The sequence below is a fragment of the Hemitrygon akajei genome, chromosome 12, assembly GCF_048418815.1.
Source record: "Hemitrygon akajei chromosome 12, sHemAka1.3, whole genome shotgun sequence".
Classification (NCBI taxonomy): Eukaryota; Metazoa; Chordata; class Chondrichthyes; order Myliobatiformes; family Dasyatidae; genus Hemitrygon; species Hemitrygon akajei.
Window position 1 is genome coordinate 115,682,872 of NC_133135.1, and position 26,621 is coordinate 115,709,492.

Consider the following 26,621-nt stretch of genomic DNA (forward strand, 5'->3'; position numbering starts at 1 on the left):
TCAAACTTGCAACCCTTTCCAGGCAACCATCACGCAGTGTGTGAAAATAAACTTGCATTTTCCTTTAACTGTGTTCTCACCCATCACCTGCCAGTTTGTACTCCTCGCCTTCACCCCATCTTCATATTCTGGCTTCTGTACTCTTCCTTTCCAGTCCCAATGAAGGGCCTAGGCCCCAAAATTCAAAAGTTTACTCCCCTTCCATAGACGCAGCCTGACTTGCTGAGTTCCTCCAGCATTTTGTGTGCATTACTCTGGATTTCCAGCATCTACAGAATCTCTTGTGTTCTTTCAACATAGCCCTCTGTCACCCTAAATGTATACCCTCTAGTATTAGACACTTCAATCCTGGGCAAAAGATACAGGCTGTCCACTTTATTCCTACCTCACATAATCTAAGGAAGGATGTGCTGATACTGGAGAGGGTTCGAAGGAGATACACAAAAATGATTCTGGGATTGAATGGCTTATCATATGAGGAGGGTTCGATGGTTCTGGGCCTCTACTCACTGGAATTCAGAAGAATGAGAGGGGACCTCATTGAAACCTATCGAATGTTGAAAGGCCTTGATGGAGTGGATATGGAGAGGATGTTTCCTATGGTGGGGGAGTCTATGACCAGAGGACACAGCTTCAGAATAGAGGGGTATCCTTTTAGAACGGAGATGAGGAGTAATTACTTTAGCCAGAGAGTGGTGAATTTGTAGAATTCAATTCCAAGGACGGTTGTAGAGGCCAAGTCACTGGGTATATTCAAGGCAGAGGTTGACAGATTCTTGACTAGTCGAGGCTTGAAGGGAGAAGGCAGGAAAGGAAATCGGTTCAGCCATGATGGTGGACAGACTCGATGGGTTAAATGGCCTAATGCTGCTCCTATATATTAAAGTCTTATAATCTTTTAAACTTCTATCAGCCGCAGTTGTTCCAGAGAAAGCAACACAAGTTAGTCCAAACTCTAGTTACGTTGCTAACAGTAAATCTGTAGAACATATCCAATAAACCATACTGTACTTTAGTTAGAAACACAAAGAGATTCTACAGATGCTGGAAATCTTGAGCAATGCACATTAAATGCTGAAGGAACTCAGCAGGTCAGGCAGGATCAATCAATTGACATTTCGGGCCAAGACTCTTCGTTAAGACTGAATGAAACCAGAATAAGGAGAGAGAAGGAGAAGTGGAGTACAAGCTGGCAGAATGTAAGTGAGGCCCCATGGGTGGATGAAGTAAGAAGCTGGGAGGTGATAGGTGGAAGATATTAAGACTCTGATAGGAGAGTGGACCATGGGAAAAAGGAACAGAGGAGGGGCAGCAGAGGGAGATAATGAGAAGGGGTGAGAGGGTAACCAGAAAGGGGAATGGAAAAAGAGAGGTGGAGGGAGAAGGGAGAAAGCACTGGACATTAGAGAGATCAATGTTCATTCCATCAGGTTGGAGGCCACCCATACAGAATATGAAGTGTTGCTCCTCCAATCTAAGCGTGGCCTCACCATGGCCACCGTGAAGAAATCACAGACGGACATTATCAGAATGGGAATAAACAGCTGACGTTTCAGGCCGAGACCCTTATTATTAGCTGGATCGCTGGGGGTGTCACAGTAGCGTAGCAGTCAGCATAACGCTTACCAGTGCCAAGTATAAGATCAGGGTTCAAATTCCACCTTTGTTTGTAAGGTGCTTGTATGTTCTGCCGGCGACTGCGTAGGTGTCCTCTGGGTGCTCCGATTTCTTCCCTCATTCCAAAGGATGTACAAGGTAGGGTTAGGAAGGTGTGAATGTGCTGTATGGGCACCAGGAACATGGTGATACTTGCAGGCTGTCCCCAGCACATCCTCAGGCTGCGTTGATCATTGATGCAAATGACACTGTGTGCATAGATGTACATAAAGCTAAACCTTAAATCTTTTTATGGAGGACTCCCAGGGGAAAGTGCTGGATTTCCAGAAGTCTACTGTCCAAGTCTTTATAACATTTAAACGTAAATTAAGGCTTGGGACTGTGAAGCTCTCCCTCAGTGGATGAGATGTCAGTCTGACTTCGGTTTGTGTCACAAGCCTGCCACCTTCTGAAACACAGCCATAATGGAAATTTTATAAAATAATATGACAACATTTGTGACAAAACCAGGGTGTTAATGTCAACAGTAAACCCTGGCATGGAGTATTTTGACTGACAGATCCATTTTCTAAAAGTAATTGAAAGAAGCAATTTGTACCCACTGGATATTTCAAAAGGAGACCATTCAGTCCTTTGTGGCACACACAAAACGTTGCAAGAATTTAGCAGGGGCTCCCAACCTTTTTTATGCCATGGACCCCTACCAATAACTGAGGAGCCTGTGGACCTTAGGCTGGGAAACGCTGAAGAGGGAGGCTAAAGGTTTGACATTTCAGGCCGAGACTTCATCAAGTCTGGAAAAGAGGGGGGAAGCAGTCAGAATAAGACAGTGGGGGAAGGGGAAGGAGTACAAGCTAGAAGGTGAAGCCAGGTGAGAGTGAAGGTAGGTGGCTGGGGGAAGCAGAGACGAAGTGAGAAACTGGGAGGTGATAAGTGCAAGAGGTAAAGGGATGAAGAAGGAACCTGGTAGGTGATGAGAGTGACTCTTTAAAGTCCCCATTGTATCTGCCTCCACCACTGTCACCAGCAATGCATTCCACGCACCCACCACTGTGTGTGTGAAAAACCTAGTCCTGACATCTCCTCTGTACCTACTTCCAAGCATCTTAAAACTGTGCCCCCTCATGTTAGCCATTTCAGCCCTGGGAAAAAGCCTCTGACCATCCACACGATCAATGCCTCTTGCCATCTTATACACCTCTATCAGGTCACCTCTCATCCTCCGCCGCTCCAAGAATAAAAGGCCAAGTTCGCTCAACCTATTCTCATACTGCACACTCTCCATAGTTAGAGGAGCAGATAGCAGACATTATGGACATGAAAGAGACACCCAGATAGTATGTTGCCTTCCAGGTACCAAGGTCAGGGATCTCACAGATCAGGTCCACCACACTCTGAAGGGGGATGAACAGCTGGAAGTTGTGGTACATATTCATACCAGTGACATTGGTAGGAAAAGGGAAGAGGTCCTGAAGAGAGAATATGGGGAGTTAGGCAGAAAGATGAAAAGCAGGACCTCCAGGGTAGTAATCTCTAGGTTGCTACCTGTATCACCTGCCAGTGAGGGCAAGGATAGGATAATTTGACAGATGAACGTGTGGCTGAAGAATTGGTGTAGGGGGCAGGGTTTTAGATTTCTGGATCATTGGGATCTCTTCTGGGGAAGGTGTAACCTGTACAATGGGACGGGTTACACCTGAACCCAAAGGGGATCAATAGCCTTGTGTGCAAGTTTGCTAGAGCTGTTGGAGGGGGTTTAACTTTGCAGGGGGCATAGGAATCAAAGTGATAGGGTTGAGGATGGGGCAATAAGTATTCAAGTCAATGCAGCGTACATTGAGACTGTGAGGAAGGATAGGCAGATGATAGGGCAGAATTGCAGTCAGTGGGAATGAATGCAGGACTAAAGGTGTTACATTTGAATGTATGCAGTATACTGAATAAGGTAGATTAGGTTGTAGTGCATTTAGAAATTGGTAGGTACAACGTTGTGGGCTTCTCTGAGTCATAGCTGAAAGAAGATCATAGTTGGGAGCTTAACATCCAAGGATACATATTTTGTTGAAAGGACAGACAGGCAGAGGGATTAGGGTAGTTCTATTGAGAAAAATGAAATTAAATCCTTAAAAAGAGGAGTCACAGGATGTAGGTACTATAAGAAATTGCAAGGGTAAAAAGACCCTGATGGGAGTTATATACAGACCTCCAAACAGCAGCAAAGACATGCAAACCAATTACAATGGGAGGTAGAAAAGGTTTGTCAAGAGGGCAATGTAACAGTTGTCGTGGAGGATTTCAATATGCAGGTAGATTGGGAAAATCAGGTTGGTGCTGGATCCCAAGAGAGGGAATTTGTAAAATGCCTACAAGATGGCTTTTTAGAGCAGCTTGTGGTTGAGCTCATTAGGGGAAAAACTATTCAGAGGAACAATCCCAGGAATGAAAGGGTTAACATATGAGGAGTGTTTGATGGCTTTGGGCTTGTACTCACTGAAAGAACAAGGGATAGATACCTTATTGAAGCCTATTGAATATTGAAAGGTCTGGATAGCGTGGATGTAGCGAGGATGTTCCCTATAGTGGGGAAGTTTAGGACCAGAAGACACATCCTCACAACTGTCCACTTAGAACAGCGATAAGAAAAAAATTCTTTAGCCAGAGAGTGGTAAATGTGTGGAATTCATTGCCACAGACAGCTGTGGAGGACAAGTCATTGGGTTTATTTAAGATAGAGGTTGTCCGGTTCTTGACTAATCATAATGTCAAAGGTTATGGGGAAAAAGCAGGAGAATGGGTTTGAGAGGGTTAATAGATCACTCATTATGAAATGGCAGAGCAGACTCAATGGGTCAAAAGGCCCAATTCTGTTCCTAGGTCTTCTGGTCAACAAGGTCATGCCATCTTCTCATAGATACCATCAGGCAGGAGGCACAGAAGCCTGAATTCCCACTCCACCAGGTTCAAAAACAGTTACTTCCCCTCAACCATTCGGTTATTGAACAGACCTACACAACCCTAACCACTGGAATTTAGCAACACCATGACCACTGTGCTAATATGGACTTTTGGGTTCTTGTGTTCTAATTGTGTTTGATTGGACAACGGCGCAGACGCAGTGGAAGCTTTCACACGCAGGTCCGGAGTGGAGCTTGAAAAAGCAGCCAGTTTTTAGTGGGAGTCTTTGATTAGATAGCAGCATAGCCACTGTAAACATGTTCCCACGAAGGTCCGGAGCAGAGCTTGTAAAACCCAGTCTCAATAACAGAGGGATATCATCTAGTGGAGCAGTCATCATCAGAGTGGCTTTGTCTCAACAGTCAGAGGCGAGGTAAGTAGGTAAGTTTATTTCTCATTTCTTTTTCTTATTTAACTCTTGAAAGAATAGAGGGCATGTCTGCAGAGCCAGTGTTCTGTCCTGGGTGTCAGATGTGGGATTTCCAGGAGAATTCTAACTTCGCCAATCGCCACATCTGCACCAGGTGCATCGAGATGCAGCTCCTTAGACACCGTGTTAGGGAACTGCAGCCCAATGACCTTTGTTTTGTTAGGGAACATGAGGAGGTGATAGACAGGAGCTACAGGGAGTTAACCATCCCAAGACTGCAGGAGATGGGTAACTGCGGAAAGGGAAAATGTCAGATAGTGGATCACACCCCCGTGGCTGTCCCCCTCAACAATAAGTACTCCATTTTGAGTACTGTTGTGGGGAAGCAACAGCAGCTGTGCCTCTACCACTGAGTCTGGCACTGTGGCTCAGAAGGGTAGAGAACTGAAGAGGGTGGCAGCAATAGGGACTCCAGAGTCAGGGGATAGATGGGTGAGTCTGTGGATGCAAAAAGCAAACACAGATGGTACTTTGCCTCCCAGGTGCCAGGGTCCACGATGTTTCTGCACACTTCTACAATATCCTTAAAAGGGGGGGGGGGTGGGGGTGAGCAGCCAGAAGTCGTGGTACATATTGGTACCAACAACATAGGCAGAGAAACAGAGTAAGTCCTGAAAACAGAATACAGGGAGGTAGGAAGGAAGTTGAGAAGCAGGACCTCCAGGATAGTAATCTCAGGATTACCGCCTGTGCCACATGACAGTGAGGATAGGAATATATTAAGGTGACAGATACATGAGTGGCTGAAGAATTGGAGCAGGGGGCAGGGATTCAGATTTCTGGATCCTTGGGACCTGTATGGCCTGTACAAAAGGGACAAATTGCACTTGAATCTGAGGGGGACCATTATCCTTGCAAGCTGGTTTTCCAGAGCTGTTGGGAACCAGGATGACAGAGCTGAGGATGAGCCAGCCGGTTTACAAGTAGATGATGGGTGTAACATGACTGTAAGGAAGGACAAGCCAATGATTGGGTTCAAATGCAAACACTGCATAGATTTAAATTGTACCACAGATGCAAAATTTAAAAGGGCAAAGAATACAGAACTGAAGGTACTGTATTTAAATGTACATAGTATTCGGAATAAAGTGGATGAACTCATGGCACAATTAGAGATTGGTCGGTATGATGTTGTGAACATCACTGAGTTGTAGCTGAAAGATCATAGTTGGAAGTTTAATATCAAAGGATATACTTTGTACTGAAAGGACAGGCAGGAAAGCAGGTGGTGTGACTCTGTAAGAAATGGAATTATATCTTTAGAAAGGGGTGACATAGGGTAAGAGAAAGTCAAATCCTTGTAGGTGGAGTTAAGAAACTGCAAGGGTAAAACAACTATTATGCGAATCACATACAGGCCTCCAAATAGTAGCCAAGATGTGGGGTTGAGATTGCAAAGGGAGCTGGAAAGGGCATGCAATAAGGGTAATGTCACAAATGTAATGGGAGTCTTCAATATGCAAGGGGATTGGGAAATCAGATTGGTGTAGGATCCCGAAGAGGGAATTTGTTGAAAGCCTACGAGATGACTTTATAGAGCAGCTTGTGCTTGAGCCTACTCGGGGAAAGGCTATCTTAGATTGGGTGTTGTGTAATAATACAGATTTTACTAGGGAACTTAAGGTAAAGGAACCCTTAGGAGACGGTGATTATAATATGATTGAATTCATACTGTAATTTGAGAGGGAGAAGCATGTCATCTGTATCAGTATCACAATGGAATAAAGGGAATTACAGAGGCATGAGAAAGGAGCTTGCCCAGGGGATTGGAGGAGGATACTGGCGGAGATGATGGCAGGGCAAAGGTGGCTGAAGTTTCTGGGAATAGTTTACAAGTCACAGGATAGATAAGTCCCACATCACCCAGGTCATGCTCTCATCTTATTACTACCATCATGGTAGAGCTACAGGAGCCAGAAGACACCCACTCAACATTTTAGGAGCAAACATGAGGAAATCTGCAGATGCTGGAAATTCAAACAACACACACGAAATGCTGGTGGAACACAGCGGGCCAGGCAGCATCTATAAGGAGAAGCACTGTCGATGTTTCGGGCTGAGACCCTTTGTCAGGACTAACTGAAAGGAAAGATACCAAGAGATTTGAAAGTAGGAGGGGGCGGGGGAAATGCGAAATGATAGGAGAAGACCGGAGGGGGTGGGATGAAGCTAAGAGCTGGAAAGGTGATTGGCGAAAGTGATACAGAGCTGGAGAAGGGAAAGGATCATGGGACGGTAGGCCTCGGGAGAAAGAAAGGGGGAGGGAAACACCAGAGGGAGATGGAGAACAGGCAGAGTGATGGGCAGAGAGTAAAAAAACCAAACAACTAAATATGTCAGGGATGGGGTAAGAAGGGAAAGGGCATTAACGGAAGTTAGAGAAGTCAATGTTCATGCCATCAGGTTGGAGGCTACCCAGCCGGTATATAAGGTGTTGTTCCTCCAACCTGAATGTGGCTTCATCTTGACAGTAGAGGAGGCCATGGATAGACATATCAGAATGGGAATGGGACGTGGAATTAAAACGTGTGGCCACTGGGAGATTCTGCTTTCTCTGGCAGACCGAGCGTAGGTGTTCAGCGAAACTCTCCTACCCCCACCGATGACCCCTTCTCCCTCAAACCTCCTCCTCTTCATGGACACCTCACTCTGGTCTTCTGCCTGCTCTGGATCTCTTTATTGCTAATTGCTGATGGGACATCAACCCTCTCGACTTCACCGCACCCTGTTCCAATTCCAACCTCACTCCTTCCGAACGCTCTGCTCTCTGCTCCCTCCGCTCCAATCCCAACCTCACTATAAAATCCGCTGATAAGGGGGGAGCTGTTGTTGTCTGGCGTACTGACCTCTACCTGGCCAAGGCACAGCGACAACTCTCTGATACCTCCTCTTATTTACCCCTTGATCATGACCACACTAAGGAGCACCAGGCCACTGTCTCCTATACTATCACCAAGTCTGGGGATCTCCCATCCACTGCCACCAACCTCATAGTTCCCACACCCCGTACTTCCCGTTTCTACCTCCTACCCAAGATCCACAAACCTGCCTGTCCAGGTAGACCTATTGTCTCAGCTTGCTCCTGCCCCACCAAACTCATTTCTGCATACCTTGACACTGTTTTATCCCCCCTTGTTCAATCTCTTCCCACCTACGTTCATGACACTTCTCATGCTTTGAATTTTTTCAATTATTTTAAGTTCCCTGGCCCCCACCGCCTTATTTTCACCATGGATGTCCGGTCCCTATATACCTCCATCCCCCACCAGGACGGTCTCAAAGCTCTTCGCTTCTTTTTGGATTCCAGACCTAACCAATTCGCCTCTACCACCACTCTCCTCCGTCTAGCGGAATTAGTTCTTACTCTCAATAATTTCTCCTTTGGCTCCTCCCACTTCCTCCAAACCAAAGGTGTAGCCATGGGCACCCGCATGGGTCCCAGTTATGCCAGCCTTTTTGTTGGCTTTGTGGAACAGTCCATGTTCCAAGTCTATACCCGTCCCCCTCTTTTCCTTCACTACATTGACGACTGCATTGGCGCTGCCTCCTGCACGCATGCTGAGCTCGTTGACTTCATTAACTTTGCCTCCAACTTTCACCCTGCCCTCAAATTTACCTGGTCTATTTCCAACACCTCCCTCCCCTTTCTTGATCTTTCTGTCTCCATCTCTGGATACGGCTTATCTACTGATATCTACTATAAGCCTACAGACTCTCACAGCTACCTGGGCTATTCCTCTTCCCACCCTGTCTCTTGCAAAAATGCTATCCCCTTCTCACAATTCCTCCGTCTCCACTGCATCTGCTCTCAGGATGAAGCTTTTCATTCCAGGACGAAGGAGATGTCTTCCTTTTTTAAACAAAGGGGTTTTCCTTCTTCCACCATCAGCTCTGCTCTCAAACGCATCTCTCCCATTTCCCGCACATCTGCCCTCACCCCATCCGCCCACCACCCCACTCGTGATAGGGTTCCCCTTGTCCTCACTTACCACCCCACCAGCCTCCAGGTCCAACGTAGAATTCTCCGTAACTTCCGCCACCTCCAACGGGATCACACTACCAAGCACATCTTTCCCTCCCCCCCTTCTGCTTTCCACAGGGATTGCTCCCTACGTGACTCCCTTGTCCATTCATCCCCCCATCCCTTCCCACCGATCTCCCTCCTGGTACTTATCCGTGTAAGCGAAACAAGTGCTACGCCTGCCCTTACACTTCCTCCCTCACCACCATTCAGGGCCCCAGACAGTCCTTCCAGGTGAGGCGACACTTCACCTGTGAGTCGGCTGGTGTGGTATACTGCGTCCGGTGCTCCCGGTGTGGCCTTTTATATATTGGTGAGACCCAACGCAGACTGGGAGACCGTTTCACTGAACACTTACGCTCGGTCTGCCAGAGAAAGCAGGATCTCCCAGTAGCCACACATTTTAAATCCACGTCCCATTCCTATTCTGATATGTCTATCCATGGCATCCTCTACTGTCAAGATGAAGCCACACTCAGGTTGGAGGAACAACACCTTATATACCGGCTGGGTAGCCTCCAACCTGATGGCATGAACATTGACTTCTCTAACTTCCGTTAATGCCCCTCCCCTTCTTACCCCATCCCTGACATATTTAGTTGTTTGGTTTTTTCCTCTCTCTCTGCCCATCACTCTGCCTGTTCTCCATCTCCCTCTGGTGTTCCCCTCCCCCTTTCTTTCTCCCGAGGCCTCCCGTCCCATGATCCTTTCCCTTCTCCAGCTCTGTATCACTTTCACCAATCACCTTTCCAGCTCTTAGCTTTATCCCACCCCCTCCGGTCTTCTCCTATCATTTCGCATTTCCCCCTCCCCCCACTACTTTCAAATCTCTTAGTATCTTTCCTTTCAGTTAGTCCTGATGAAGGGTTTCGGCCCAAAACGTCGACAGCGCTTCTCCCTATAGATGCTGCCTGGCCTGCTGTGTTCCACCAGCATTTTGTGTGTGTTGTGTCAACATTTTAGGAACAGCTTCTTCCCCTCTGCCATCAAATTCCTCAAAAGACAATGAATCCTACCTCAGTATTCTTCCTCTCTTTCTGCACTACTTTATTTAACTCAATTTTTAAATATATTTTAAGACCATAAGATATAGGAGCAGAATTAGGCCATTTGTGGTGGAGTCTTCTCCACCATTCATCACAGCTGATCCACTTTCCTCTCAGCCCCACTCTCCTGCCTTCTCTCCGTATCCCTTCTTGCCCTGACTAATCAAGAATCTATTAATCTCTGCCTTAAATATACCCAATGACAGCCTCCACAGCTGCTTGTGGCAATGAATTCCACAGACTCACCACTCTATGATTAAAGAAATTCCTCCTCATCTCTGTTCTAAAAGGATGCCCCTCCATTCTGTGGCTGTGTCCTCTGGTTTTAGGCTCCCCCACCATAAGAAACATCCTTTCTACATACACTCTATTGAGGCCTTTCAATGTTCGATAGGTTTCAATGAGATTCTTCCCACCCAGCCCACCTCATTCTTCCAAAGTCCAGTGGTATAGGCCCAGAACCATGGAATGCTCCTCATATGATAGGCCTTTCAATCCTGTACTCATTTTCGTGAACCTCCTTTGAACTCTCTTCAATGTCAGCATATACTTCCTTAGATAAAGGGCCCAAAACTGCTCACAGTACTCCAAGTGAGGCATCACCAGTGCCTTATAAAGCCTCAACATTACATGCTTGCTTTTATATTCTTGTCCTCTCAGCACTTGCTTTCCTTACCACTGACTCAACCAGCAAGTTAACCTTTAAGGGATTCTGTACGAGGACCTCCATGTCCCTTTACACCTCAGATTTTTGAATTTTCCCTCCATTAAGAAATTTATTGTAATTTATAGTATTTTTAATGTATTGCATTGTACACAAAACAACAAATTTCACAACATATGTCACTGATAATAAACCCGAATCTGATTTTGCACAGTCCATCTTCCACACGATACAAAACCTGATGTTCAGCTATGGTAGTTGGTTCTGATAATGAGTTCATAAAGTCAATTTAAACACTGCCCATTGAGGCAGGTTCATCTGTACTCAAAGTCACAGTCAGGAAGAAAGTTCTGCCAAAGAGTGTGTCCACTGGCCACATAACCTACGGCTCTGTAGATGATGCACCCCATGCTCAGTTATGACACCTTTTCTACAACTATAGGTTCTCTCAATTGCTGCATGTGTAGTTGCTGGACGAACTCCTCAGCATACACTTTAAACAGCGGCACTGCGTCCTAAGAAGAAAAATATTAAAAGTAAGTTGAAGATCCATAAACACTGAAATTCTGCAGAAGCTGGAAAACTTAAGCAACAGACACACGTACACACACAATGCTGGAGGAACTCAGTAGGTCAGGCAACATCTAGACAAATCATCGTTGTAATACTGCGGCATTGGTCGGCCCACATTTGGAGTATTGTGGGCAGTTTTGGGCCCCTTATCTAAGAAAGGATGTGCTGGCATTGGAGAGGGTCCAGAGGAGGTTCATGAAAAATTATCCTGGGAATGAAACGGTTAACATATGAATCATGTTTGATGTTCTATACTCGCTAGGAGAATGAGGGGGATCCCATTGAAATCTATCAAATATTGAAAGGCCTAGATAGAGTGGATGTGGAGAGGATGTTTCCTATAGTGGTCTTTCTGATGCAGAGGAGGCTGCCCCAGATACTGTGGACAATCCCAACAGACTCAGGCCACCTCAGTTTAAGGATGGGTGTGATGAGGGAGGAAGTGTAGCTGCAGGTGTAGCACTTGCAGAGATAAGTGCCAGGAGGAAAAGCTGTGGGCAAGGGAATCAAGTAGAGAGCAATCCCTACAGAAAGAAGGCACAGGGATAGGAGAGGCTTAAAGGCTATGGATCAAATGCAAGGGAATGGAACTAGCTAAAGAAGACTGTATGTCACCATATACTACCCTGAGATCCATTTTCTTGCAGACATTCACAATAGAACAAATAGGGAGTGACATAGAGAGCGATCCCTATAAACAGCGGAGAGTGGAGGGAAAATGCACTTAGTGGTAGGATCCTGCTGTGGATGGTGGACCCTACAGAGAATGATATGTTGAGGTAGATCCAGCTGTTTGCAAATTGCAACATTTATTTAGGACAGCGGATTCTCTTTTAGTCTAGGAGAGAGAAAATGCCTTCTACAACCAAAGAACAACGATTCGACAAGATAGCGGCGTAGTCATAAGGTGTTAAACATGAAGTCACACAAACTGTCACAAACAGCAATGCAACCCCAGATAATAACCCACAGAGTGGGTGGAAACTGGAAAGTACTGCCTGAGGGCCGGGTGGAGACAGGTACTCTCACAACATTTAGGAACTCTTCACAAGGCGATGCCTCAAAAAGGCAGCATCCATCATTAAGGACCCCCACCACCCAGGACATGCCTTCTTCTCATTGCTACCATCACGAAGGAGGTATAGGAGCCTGAAGACAAGCACTCAAGATTTTAGGAACAGCTTCTTCCCTTCCACCATCCGATTTTTAAAAAAATTATTGAGATACAGCATGGAATAGGCCCTTCCAGCCCTTCAAACCACACCACCCAGCAACCCCTGATTTAATCCTCGTCTAGTCACAGCACAACTTACAATGATCAATTAATCTGGCAACCAGAATGACTTTGGACTGTGGGAGGAAACCTATAAGGTCATGGCCAGAATGTACAAACTCCTTACAGGCATCAGCGGGAATTGAACCCGGGTCTTTATGTTATGCTGACCACTACCCTACCGAGCTGCCCCAAATTTCTTAATGATCTCCTGAATACTACCTCACTATTTTTGCACTACTTACTTAGTTTGTATATATTTTTATTGTAAATTATAGCAGATTTTTTATGTATTGTACTGTGCTGCTGCTACAAAACAAATTTAACAGCATATGACACTGATTTGACTCTCAGAAGGCTATGCACTGGATTCTGGTAAATGGGATTAGGGCAGATAAATACTTGATGATCGGCATAGATACGATGGGCTGAAGAGATGTCTAGAACTTTCTTTTCTCCAAGGAATGAAGTTGACAGGAACTCAGTGCAATGTTTCAGCCGAAACATGATACTTCCAGCAGTCCTATGCTCCCACATGGTTTCCCCCCATCTGTCCTCCACATCCCCTGCTCTCGCCTTCCCAAACTGGCACCAGTCATTTTTCACCCCTCTTTAGTCACTTTGGACTCCCGTCTTACTACTCCCCCTCCTCCTCTTTATACTAACCATTTCAACTCTCAGTCCTGATGTAGCATAGGTTTTGTTTCTGGACCAAAACATTATTAAAGATTTAAAACATAGGCATCAGAACATTTTAAATCCATACTCAGAATGGAACCTACAGTAAACATTGTCTTCTCTCACAATTAGTGCCTCAATCAATTCTTCCTCCCCTTTCTTCCCTATCCCATCCCCTTCTCCTCCTCTCACTCCGCTTCTCTCTCCTTCCCCCTCTATTCTTCTGTCTACACTTCTCTCCCCTCTCTTTTCCCTTTCTTCCCCCTCGCTCCCTATCCCACCTCTCTCTTTCTCTTTGACCACATGACAATAAACTGATTAACTTAAATGATTTCAAAGTTGGCATTAGAAAAAATCAAGTCCATAACAGAATGAAAATTATTGTAAACAATATGTTCTTGCCCACAAATGGTGCCTTTATCTTTCTTTCTCCCTCCCCTCTCACTCTTCTCTCCCAGTCTTCCCCCTCCCTCTCCCCTTCTCCCCCACTCTCCTCTCCTTTTCTCTCTTTCTCTCCCCTCCTCTTTCTCCTTTTCTCCCCCTTTCTCTTCACCTCTTACTTCGCCTCTCTGACTGTACCTCAGAGAAACTGCCATGCCCTGCTTAAGTGATTTTGAAGGATTAAGGATTTTAAAATAGAAAATGTTCTGGCACTATCGTGCTTCACTTCCTGAGTGTGACACAGGAGACAGTCTGATGGATCCAAGCATATCATACAGAGACCATGTGGAAAAGCTGCCTGACCCACTTAGCCACTGCGATGTGTCGCACGTGGCCTTTGTCCAAGCTACATCCGTTTTCAAGTAATGAACGTTCTAGGCATCCCTCCCTGGCTCTGAGGGCAATTGACCAAAAATAACAGCTGCATGACTGTAATAAAATTCATTGCCGATGTCTCACAGCTTACAAAACATCCTTGTGTTCAGTCTTTGGAATTACAAACAACTTACTATACATAGCATCAAACAGGGCATGAATTCTATACAGGAGGCCATTCAGCATCCTAACTAGTGCTATCTCTCTCTATCTCTCTCACACACACAGTGGCCACTTTAATAGGTATCTCCTGTATCTAATAAAGTGGTCACTGAGTGCATGTTCACAATCTTCTGCTGCTGTAGCTCATCCACTTCAAAGTTCGACATTTTGTGCATTCAGAGATGCTCTTCTGTACACCAATGTTGTAATGTGTGGTTGTTTCAGTTACTGTCACCTTCCTGTCTGCTCAAACCAGTCTGGCCAATCTCCTCTGACCTCTCTCATTAACAAGGCATTTTTTGCCGGCAGAAATGCTGCTCACTGGATGTTTTTGTTTTTGCTTTTCACACCATTCTCTGTAAATCTAGAGATTGTTGTGTGTGAAAACCCCAGATCAGCATTTTCTGAGACAATCAAACCATCCTGACTGGCACCAACAATCATTCCACGGTCAAAGTCACCGAGATCACATTTCTTCCCCCATTCTGATGTTGGTCTAAACAACTGAACCTCTTGACCATGTCTGCATGCTTTTGTGCATTGAGTTGCTGCCACTTGACTGGCAGATTAGATATTTGCATTAAATAGCAGGTGTACAGGTATAAATAATAAAGTGGCCACTGAGTGTAGATCCTAATAATATATTTGAAACTCAAAAACAAAACTGCTAGTGCTGGAAATCTAATGTGCGATTCATTGGGCTGGAAGTGCCTGTTTGAATTGTATCTCTAAATTAAATAACAGAAAATGTTGGAAATACTCTACAGGTCAGGAAATATCTATAGAAAAAACATTTTAAGTTGGAGACACCTGGGGAAATATATCCCCTGATGAATTTTGTGAATTTATAACTTGTAAAATATAATTTGACAAAACAGATCCTGTGTGATTCTAGAGTGCTTTGCAGATTTGTTAATATGTTTGAACGGAAAGCTTGCAAGGGTATGTGATTTATCTAGCAGGGAGTGTTTTAACAATACAGGATAGAAAGTAGAAAAAGAACAGGACACAGCTGTTGGGGAGAGAAGCCTCAAAGACAAATGGGCTCATTCAAGATGGATGAGAGATAAAGCAGGAATGCAATTAAAGGATGCAATGACCTCAAATGCATGAAGTTAATAAATTACAGGACTCTGTAAGTATATAAAAATTATCTGTTTAGAGCTGTAAGACTGAAGTTATCTACCAATGACTTAACGTATGGAGATAAGACCTCCCTTTTAGGTAATAAACGTACTTATAATTTGATCCACTCTGAGTTTGTTGTAGTCTGTTACTATATAAGACCCAAGGTTCCACAAAAAAGTTTGTGAACCCGTTGCAATTAACTGTTTTCTGCAATAGTTACTCATAAAACAAAAACTCATAAAACTGAGAGCGTTGTATTTAAATGCGCACAGCATAAGGAATAAAATGGACGATCTTAAAATTCAGCTTGAAAATTGGCTAAAGAATGGTTGCCATTGGGATCTGAACGTCCAAGGATATAAGGTGTATCAGAAAGATAGGTTAGTAGGCAAAGTAAGTGGTGAGGCCTGTGTAAAAGAAATGATGTAAAAGAGATGACATAGGATTGGAAGGGGTAGAATTAAGAAATAGTTGAATTAAGAAATATACGATATATGTTAATGATTTGGACTGTGTTATTAATGGATTTGTGGATAAATTTGCTGATGATACAAGGATAGGTGGAGGAGCGGGTAGTGTTGAGGAAACAGAGAGCCTGTAGAGAGACTTAGATAGTTTAGGGGAATGGGCAAAGAAGTGGCAAATGAAATGCAGTGTTGGAAAGTGTATGGTCATGCGCTTTGATGGAAGAAATAAACAGGCAGACTATTATTTAGATGGGGAGAGAATTCAAAATGCAGAGATGCAAATGGACTTGGAAGTCCTTGTGCAGGATACCCTAAAGGTTAACTTCCATGTTGAGCAGGAGAATAATGGGGATCTCATAGAAACATTCTGAATGTTAATATGCCTGAACAGATCAGATATTGCAAAGTTAATTTCCCATGGTAGGGGATTCTAGGACAAGAGGGTATGACTTCAGAATTGAAGGACATCGACTTAGAACAGTGATGCGGAGAAATTACTTGAGTAATTAGGTGGTAAATCTTTTGAAAAAGTTGCCATGAGCGGCTGTGGAGACCAAGTCATTGGGTGTACTTAAGGCAGAGATAGATATGTTCTTGATTAGCCGGCGCATTGAAAGGGTGTGGGGTGAAGGCAGAGGAGTGGGGATGAATGGTGGAGCAGACTCGATGGGCCGAATAGCCTATTTCTGCTCCAATATATTATGGTCTTATGGTCTGATCTTCATCTGTCTCAATGACAGACACACAATCTGCCTAATCTAACACACAAACAATTGTACTTTCCAGAATCAAATTTATTATCACCAACGTGTGACGTGAAATTTGTTAACTTAGCAGCAGCAGCTCAATGCAATACATAATCTGGCAGAGAAAATAATAATAAATAAAATAAAAATAGCAATAAATAAGTAAATCAATTACAGTATACGTATATTGAATAGAAATACTGTATATTTAAAAAAATGAAGTAGTGTCCAAAGATCCAATGTCTATTTAGGAATCGGACGGCAGAGGGGAAGAAGCTGTTCCTGAATCGCTGAGTGTGTGTCTTCAGGCTTCTGTATCTCCTACCCGATGGTAATAGTGAAAAAAGGGCATGCCCTGAGTGCTGGAGGTCCTTAATAAAAGACGTGCCTTTCTGAGACACTGCTCCCTGAAGATGTCCTAGGTACTTTGTAGGCCAGTACCCAAGATGGAGCTGACTAGATTTACAACCTTCTGCAGCTTCTTTCAGTCCTGTGCAGTAGCCCCTCCATATCAGACAGTGATGCAGCCTGTCAGAATGCTCTCCATGGTACAACTATAGAAGTTTCTGAGGGTATTTGCTGACATGCTAAATCTCTTCAAACTCCTAATAAAGCTGTCTTGCCTTCCTTATAATTATATCACTATGTTGGGACCAGGTTAGATCCTCAGAGATCTTGACACCCAGGAACTTGAAACTGCTCACTCTCTCCCCTCTATGAGGATTGGTATGTGTTCCTTCGTCTTACTCTTCCTGAAGTCCATAATCAACTCTTTTGTCTTACTTAGTTGAGTGCCAGGTTGTTGCTGCGGCACCACACCACTAGTTGGCAAATCTCACACCTGTACACCCTCTCGTCACTACCTGAGATTCTGCTAACAATGGTTGTATTGTCAGCAAATTTGTAGATGTTATTTGAGCTATGCCTAGCCACACAGTCATGTGTATACAGAGAGGAGAACAGTGGGCTAAGCACACACCCCTGCAATGTGCCAGTGTTGATTGTCAGCGAGGAGGATATGTTATCACCAATCCGCACAAATTGGGGTCTTCTGGTTAGGAAGTCGAGGATCCAATTGCGGAGGGAGGTAAACATGTATCATGACTTTATTGAATACGTTGTTTAATCATTCACAATCCAGGCTGGAAAAATATATGTAAACCTTAGTTCTTAATAACTGGTATAACCTCCTCTGGCAGCAATAAACTCCACCAAATGTTTCCTGTAGCTGCCATCAGACTTGCACAATAGTGAGGAGGAATTTTAGACCATTCCTCCATATAAAACTGTTACAGCTCATCAATATTGCTGGGATACCTTGCATAAACAGCCCTCTGCAGGTCATGCCACAGCATTTCACTTGGGTTGAAGTCTGGATTCTGACTTGGCCATTCCAAAACACAACTTTTCTTCTTTTTAAACTATTCTGTTGTTGATTTATACTCTTGTGTTTCGGATCATTGTCTTGTTGTGTCATCCAACTTTTATTAAGCTTCAGGTGATGGACTGCTACCCTGACATTCTCCAGTAAAATGTCTCGATGCAGTCTGAATTCATTGTTCCCTCAATGATTGCAAGCTGTCCAGGCCTTGAGGCAGCAAAGCAGACCCAAAACATGATGCTCCTTCCACCACGCTTCAGAGTTCAACTTCTATCTTATCTGTCCATGGGACATTGTCCCAGAAGCATTGTGGAACATCCAGGTGGTCTTTTGCAAACTTGAGACATGCAGCAATGTTTTTTTTGGAGAGCAGTGGTTTCCTCCATGGTGTCCTTCCATGAACACCATTCTTGTTCAGTGATTTTCTTATAGTGGACACATGAACAGAGACTTTAGCAAATTCTAGAGATCTCTGTAGGTCTTTTGCTGTTACACTTGGGTTCTTTTTGACCTCCCTCAGCATTGCATGTTGTGCTCTTGCTGTGATCTTTGCAGGATGCCCATTCCTAGAAGTACTGAGTGTCCTCCATTTGTAGGCAATTTCTCTTACTGTGAACTGATGAATGTTCAGGTCTTTAGAAATGCTTTTGTGGCCTTTTCTGGCTTCGTGCATCTTTCCAATCTTTTTTCTAAGATGCTCTGGCAGCTGTTTTGATTGAGGCACGGTACACATAAACAGATCTTTCTTGAGAAAATCAGGTTTTGCCAGTAACCGGACTTTGTCTTTTTTACAGGGCAGGGCACATGAACAACCCACACCTCCAATCTCATCTCATTGACTGGAACACCTGACTCCAAATAGCTTTTGTAGAAGGAATTACCCCAGAGGTTCCCATACTTTTTTGAACCTAGACTATTGTTGTTTGAATGGTGTACTGAGTATCACTGAGAAGGATAATTGCTGGTGTGTTATTAGTCTAAGCAGGTTGTGTTTGTCTATCATTCTAACTTAGATGAAGATCAGACCACATTTTATGAGTAATTAATACAGAAATCCAGGTAATTGCAAAGGGTTCACAAAATTTTTCATGCAACTGTAGCTGAACGGTACCTGACACACTCATCAGAAATGACTGAATAGGATTTTCCACCCTTACACCACCCAGCCAGCCAGTCTAAAGCAGTGGATGTTTAGGTGCAGTACAAAGAGGGATTAGAAAGTGACAGCACTGACTCAAGCAACAATAATGTATTGGTCTCTATTAAGTGTAAGGAGTATTTGCTCTTTTTTATAAATTAAAAATTGTTCTAATGCTGATTTTTGCTCTGATGAATTTCTCAATTTAAAGCACTTAGAAGAATCTGGGACATTTAATAGAGGTATACAAAATTATGAGACGTATAGATAGGGTAAATGCAAGCAGGTTTTTTTCCACTGAGGTTGGGTGGGACTACTAAAGGTTATGGGTTAAGGGTGAAATATGAAAAGTTTCAGGAGAACATGAGGGGAAACTTCTTCACTCAGAGGATGGTGAAAGTGTGGAACAAACTTCCAGCCCAAGTGGTGCATGTCAGCTTAATTTCAACATTTAAGAAAAGTTTGGTTAGGTACATGGATAGTAGGGATATGGAGGGCTATGGTCCAGGTGCAGGTTCTTGAAAGCAAGCAGCATAAGGCGTTCCCTCTCTCCACTACCCTGCAGGTCACCTTTAGGCAAGATGTGGCACCTGCTTCGCCCCCCACTCCACCCCCCACCATCAGGGTCACGTGAAGTCATGGGCGCAGGTGGCAGATGGTCATATGAGCAGCCGGGGCTTATCACAAGTCCTGGTTATGTGACCACTGACACCAGGCAGACATCTCTGAAGAGTACTGATAATGGCTGTGGATCACCCATCTTGTAAAGACACTACCTGGAAGAAGGCAAAGGCAAATCACTCCCGTAGAGAAACTTGCCAAGAACAATCATGGTCATAGACTATGACTGTCCATGTCATACAACACAGCACGTAATGATGATGTCCTGTATAGATATGAATGGACTGAACTTCACTGAGGGAATTTGCAAGGGTAATCATGATTTGAAATTATTTATAAAGAGATTAGAATTTTTCATATAAGACAGTATACAGCAGGGGTTTCCAACCTTTTTTATGCCATGAACCCCTACCATTAACAAAGGGTTCACAAAACCCTGGGTTGGGAACCCCTGATATAGAGTCACTCTGTCTGTGCTGACTCTCCCAAAGACAGAATCACATCCCTGCTTTACTCTGCAGCCATATAGCGTAACAGTTAGTGCAGCACTTTACAGCACTGGGTTCAATTCCAGCCGCTGTCTGTAAGGAGTTTGTACGTTCTGTGATTCTGGTTTCCTCTCATATTCCAAATGGGTTAGTGACTTGTGGCCATGATGTGTAGGCACCGGAAGCATGGCTCCCAGCACAATCCTTGCTGATTTGATTTGATGCAAATGACACACTCACTGTATGTTTCAATGTACACCTGACAGACAAAGCTAATCTTTAATGCAACACACCATCTTTATTTTGGTCAAGACAGTTGAAGAATAATTTAATTCGGATCCGTGTTACCTTTTTCTCTAATAACCTCTGTTTCTCCACCGCTTCTTCCAGGCTGAGACCAACCCACTCTGCCTCCTCTTCAGGGATCACAAATTCCTGCAACATAAACAATAGAGATTAGTTTTATTTGTCATATACTGAGGAATATGCCGTCTGTGTCAACAACCAACACAGTCCGAGGATGTGCTGAGGGTTGCTATCCATCTATCAACATAGCATTAGTAACCCTGACTTGTACATTCTTGGAATGTGGGTTTCCTCCCACGCGATCACGGGGAAATGCAGCAGAATTGACTCCCGATCGCTGGGTACTGGAAAGACAGTGTATTTAATATTGATAATATTCTTGCGGACCGACGGATGGACCGGGGGGGCAGGGGCGGGTGTTAATCATGACCAGAATATAGGTGATAAGTCACTTATAAATGGCTAATATACTCAATTTCGTTTCTAAAAGGGTTTATCTAATGAATTTAATACTAAACACACAGCGCATATTTTCCTCGCATGAATATAGTGACAAGTCAATTATAAGTCATTTATGTCAATAGCATAACATTTTAAGTAACATTTGGATATTAAACATACGGCGCATATTTTCCTCGTATGAACATATAAAATCATTGCAACACACCAATATCGTTGAATCAGTGGGAGCCCTGGCCCTGTTTCCCTGCAACACAACGGTCCCATCGAGGGGTGATGGGAGACAGTGATACTCAAAGGGGGATCCTTAAAGGGGGTTCAAAGCAGAAAACCCCGCTTCGCAGAGATATGATGTTGGAAATGGAAGCAATGTTTTCAGTGCTTTTGTGGCTATCTCAGGATATTCAGCCTTGACTTTGATCCAGAATGCCGCAGAGATGTTATGACAAACATACGTTTCAGCCCACCATCATTTGCAAGCTCGAAGTGTTGATCTTCTTCCCGCGCTGACATGGATGATTCACCGGAAGTAACGCTCGAATTCTGTCGACAGCAAAGATAGGTGATCGCGCACCAGCTGTGAGAAGGATGGTGCAGCCTCAGTTTCTCCCAAAATCCCAGCTAATGTTGAGAACATGTCAAATATGCCCCTGTCCATTCGCCATCCCCACAGTTCCAGTTTGGCTTTGAAAACACTTTATCTGCCAACTTGAAGACAGTTGTCATTCTCCCCAAAGTGACAAATTGAGTTCATTGAGCAGGTTGACGATGTCACACAGATAAGTGAGTTTCGCTACCCACTCCTCATCACTGAAGTGTGCTGCCAGTGGTGATTTTTTTCCTGAAAGAAATCTCTGTAGCGGCTCTCTTAATCTCTGTGGGGCTCTCCCCCTTGATAGCCATCTGACTTCAGTGTGTAAGAGAAGGCATTTGTGTTCTGCATCCATTTCCTCGCAAAGCTGCTCAAACAGGTGTGAAAACAACACACACAAAATGCTGGTGGGACATAGCAGGACAGGCAGCATCTATAAGGAGAAGCACTGTCGACGTTTCGGGTCGAAGGGTCTCAGCCCAAAACGTTGACAGTGCTTCTCCTTATAGGTGCTGCCTGGCCTGCTGTCCCCCATCAGCATTTTGTGTGTGTTGTTTGAATTTCCAGCATCTGCAGATTTCCTCGTGTTTGCTCAAACAGATGTGAGTTAAGGGCTTTTGTTTTGATGGGATTGATAACTTCAACAACATCACTCAATACACTGTTAAGATCAGGTGACATTTTTCGGCTAGCCAGCATTTCCCTGTGTATGACACAGTGTGTAGACTGGCATTCAGGAGCAACCTCTTTGACTCCCAACAGTTCATGGGCACATGTCCTTGGCAGCAGGCAGAATCAATTCTTCACCAACAGTGAAAAGCTTCTTAGCCTTAACAACACGGCTAGCCACCAAGTACGACACTCTCAGAGCAGCAGCATTTGTGGAGGTGGTGGCTCTCAGCACTTGCTTCTGTCCCGCTTGCTCATGGTTTTTCCCGCTCAAAAAGCTCAACAGGTTTGTCTTTAAGTACAGGGTGCTTGGACTCAAGGGGCCAAAGCAGTTTTGAGGGCTTCATTGCCTCATCCGACAGCTTGTCTCCACATATCACACACAGGGGGTTTGGAGCGTGCGAGTCATCAGTCGCATTATAGCCATATTTTATGTATGACTCGTCGTATTTTCTGTTGAAGGAAGCTTTTTTTTTGCAGTCACGGCCTCAGCTGTCTCTGCGTTATCATCATCGCTAGGCCTTTTATGTCTGGGAATACACATCTCAGAAGACCTTACATGGTCCACTAACACCACCGTTTGTTTTTCCTCAGGACGCTGAAGAAAGCTGGTCTACCTGAACAGATGCTGGTGACCTTTTACCGCTGCACCATAGAGAGCTTCTTAACATTCTGCATCTCTGTGTGGTATCTCAGTTGTACAGCAGCTGATAGGAAAGCACTTCAGCAGGTCATCTCTAGCACACAGAAGATCATCGGGACACAGCTCCCAGCCCTGGAGGACACCTACAGCTCACACTGCCTAAGGAAAGCTACAAGCATCTGTAAGGACAATACACACTCATGCAATCATCTGTTTAAGATGTTATAAGATTTTCTATGCCCACACTTCCAGACTGAAAAATAGCTTTTTCCCCAGAGCTATAATTGCTCTGAACCAATCGATAAAGCATTATCCATAAATTTGTTATACTGCTACTTTTAATACTGGTTTTATGGCTGTCATGCACTTTTGTACTGCTGGACATTGCTTGTACTGGCTGGTTACTTGATTTTATTTATTGTTTATTTATTTTATTTGTTTTATAGCATTGAGTACGAGAGTTGCAAACTCATTTTTGCTGTATTGGTGCATGACAAATTGTACTATGCAATGACAATAAAGATATTTCATTTCATTTCATTTCTACCACCTCTTCCAAAGAAACTCTCAAGTGATGTTTGGTTTTTTTACTCATCGAGTAGTTGTAGGTTAAGACCGACTGATGACCTTGCATGTGTAATGACCTCGTGTGCATTCAAGTTCAGCAGTGGGTGTGACAGGGAATGAGGAAAGGTGCAGCTGACTCATATTGTTTCATATCGTTTCCTCGCGGCCTGGTAGCACATGCTTTGGGGACCATTGTTTGAACCTACTCACCCTTCCTACATAGGTCTCCATTCTTGTTTCACCTGTGTGCCTATCTGAGTTTCTTAAATGTCCCTAATGTGTCTGCCTCACCACCACCCCTAGCAGTATGTTCCATGTACTCACTACTCTCACTGTAAAATGCTAAACTCTGACAACTCTCCCCGAAACTTACCTCCAATCACATTAAAATTATCTCCCCTCACATCCTCCTTCACTCCAAAGAGAAAAGCCCTAACTTGCTCAACGTATCCTCATAAAACATGCCAAAACTCTGCAGAATTGATGTAGGAATTTCAGCAACCAATGTTGGGCAGCAGGTTCCCAGAAATAACAATATGATAATAATCAGGTATTCTGTAGTGTTAACAGCAGGCCAGATGGATTGAGAAGGCAGGGGTGTCGGACAAGAGGCGTGGGTCAGGTCAGTTCTGCTCGCTACTCCGTAATATTTATGTCACTCCTTACTGCACTGAGGCCAAGGATGTGGGCCTGCTCTGGCTGTACCGGGTTTCGTGCCTTAGGATTCAATTTCATTCTAAATACTATTTGCTTAATTTTATTGTTTGCACAATTTGTTTCTTTTCTCTCTGCACATTGGGGTGTTTGTCAGTCTTTTTTTATGGGTTCTTTTGGGTTTCTTTGTTTTGTGGCTGCCTGTGAAGAGACAGATCTGAAGGTTGTATAATGTGTACATTTTTTGATAATAAATATATACATTATACAATCTTGGACTGAGTGATAGCACGGTTGTCATGAAGCACGGGAGTCAGGAGTAGGGGTGTGGTTAAGGCGATGGAGGAGAAACATACTGGGGCTTCCTCATGCAGAATTGAATGCTGCGACTATGGAATAATTGGTGTGAGTGTAACTTTAAGGGCAGCACAGTAGCCTAGCTAATGACCCGGATCAATTCCTGCCACTGTCTGTAAGGAGTTTGGACGCTTTCTTTATGATCATGTGCTTCAGGGTGCTTCAGTTTCTTCTCACATAGGGCCCTGTATATCTGAGGTGGTGGACACTACCAAGCCCATCAAAAGTAAAGCCCTCCCTACCAATGAGCACATCTATGAGCATTGCAACAAGAAAGCAGCATCCATCATCTAGAGCCCCTGCCATCCATCCAGGCCATGATCTCTTCTCACTTCTACTATCAGGAAGGAGGTACAGAAGCCTTAGGTCCCACACCACCAGGTTCAGGAACAGTTATTACCCCACAACCATCAGGCTCCTGAACCAGTGTGGATAACTTCACTCACCACAATGAGCCTCAGGTCCCACACCACCAGGTTCAGGAACAGTTATTACCTCACAACCATCAGGCTCCTGAACCAGTGTGGATAACTTCACTCACCTCAACTCTGAACTGATTCCACAACCTACGGACTCACTTTCATAGACTCTACAACTTGTCCTCTGTATTATTTATTTATTTTTGGTATTTGCACAGTTTACCTTCTTTTACACATTAGTTGCTTTCCAGTCTTTTGTTTGTGTGTAGCTTTGCATTGATTCTATTGTCCAACCCTCCTACTTTTACAGCCGAGCTAGGGACTGCCCACAGCAGAGTTCCATCACCCTGATTTGAGTCGGCTTCATACACCAACCCTACACTAATCCGTTTTATTCTCCCTAGGTTCCCATCAACCCACTATAGACTCTCATACTCATCTGCACATCATGGGCAATTTATGTTGACCAGTTAACATACCATCCTGCATAGCTTTGGAACATGGGAGAAAAGCAGAAAAGCTGAGGGTGCAAATCCCACACACAACACCAGAGTCAGCTTAGAAACTGGACCTCTGGAGCAGTAATGCTTCCCCTCTCTCCCTTTACTCCCTGTATTGCATTGTACTGCTGCTGCATAACAACAAATTTCATGACATATGCCGGTGATATTAAACATAAGAAATAGGAGCAGGAGTACGCTGTCCAGCCCATCGAGCCTGCCCCGCCATTCAATAAGATCACAGCTGATCTATCCATAAACTCAGCTCCAATTATCTGCGCTTTCCCCATAACCCTTAATTCCCTTACTATGTAAAACCTATCTAACTGTTTCTTAAATTCAACCTGGTGAACCTCCTCTGCACTGCCTCTAAAGCCAGTGTATCCTTCCTCAAGTATGGAGCCCAGAACTGCACACAGTACTCCAGGTGCGGCCTCACCAGTACCCTGTATAGTTGCAGCATGACCTCCCTGCTCTTGGAATTCAATCCCTCTAGTAATGAAGGCCAACATTCCATTTGCCTTCTTAATAACCTGCTGTACCTGCAAGCCGACCTCTTGTGATTCATGAACAAGCACTCCCAAGTCCCTCTGCACAACAGCATGCTGCAATCTTTCACCATCTAAATAATAATCTGCTCTTCTAATATTCCTTCCAAAGTGGATGATCTCGCTTTTACCAATGTTGTATTCCATCTGTCAGACCTTGGCCCACTCAGTTAACCTATCTATAATCTCACTGAACCTGACCTATTAAACCTGATTCTGATACGGCTCAGACTTGCAGGCTAACTCCAGACTTGTCCACTTTGGTCATCAACCTTTGGACTTGATGAGCTCTGGACTTCAAAGTTTATTGTCATCTGACTGTACATATATACAACCAAACGCGCCAATGTTCCTTTCGACCATGGTGCACCCACACAACATATACCATACCTAACACATAACCCAAAATATTACACTATAAATAAATAAATAATTTGAAATGCACGTAGTACAGTACACCACAGGTAAACAGTTCATGGTAAATGTATTATTAACGTACATAAATATCACCATATACAGCTCTGAGATTCATTTTCTTGCGGGCATACTGAATAAACCTACAGAATAATACCCATAACAGAGTCAACTTGGCTGTTCAACCAGACTGCAAAAGACAAAAACCATGCAAATACAAAAAAGAAATAATAATAAATAAATAAGCAATAAATAATGAGAATATGAGATAACGAGTCCTTGAAAGTGA

General features: G+C 44.0%; 1 protein-coding gene across 3 annotated transcripts in view; it reads right to left on the reverse strand.

The window, feature by feature from the left end:
- Positions 1 to 10,844: 10,844 nt before the first annotated feature.
- mrpl28 (mitochondrial ribosomal protein L28) overlaps positions 10,845 to 26,621 on the reverse strand; it is a 31,415-nt gene continuing 15,638 nt past the window's right edge. For all 3 annotated transcript variants that reach the window (XM_073063895.1, XM_073063896.1, XM_073063897.1), the window contains exons 5-6: positions 20,553 to 20,639; positions 10,845 to 11,248 (exon numbers count right to left, since the gene is read on the reverse strand). In XM_073063895.1, the coding sequence (XP_072919996.1) occupies positions 11,150 to 11,248; positions 20,553 to 20,639 (186 nt within the window). In that variant the 3' untranslated portion in view covers positions 10,845 to 11,149. The remainder of the gene's footprint in view (positions 11,249 to 20,552; positions 20,640 to 26,621) is intronic.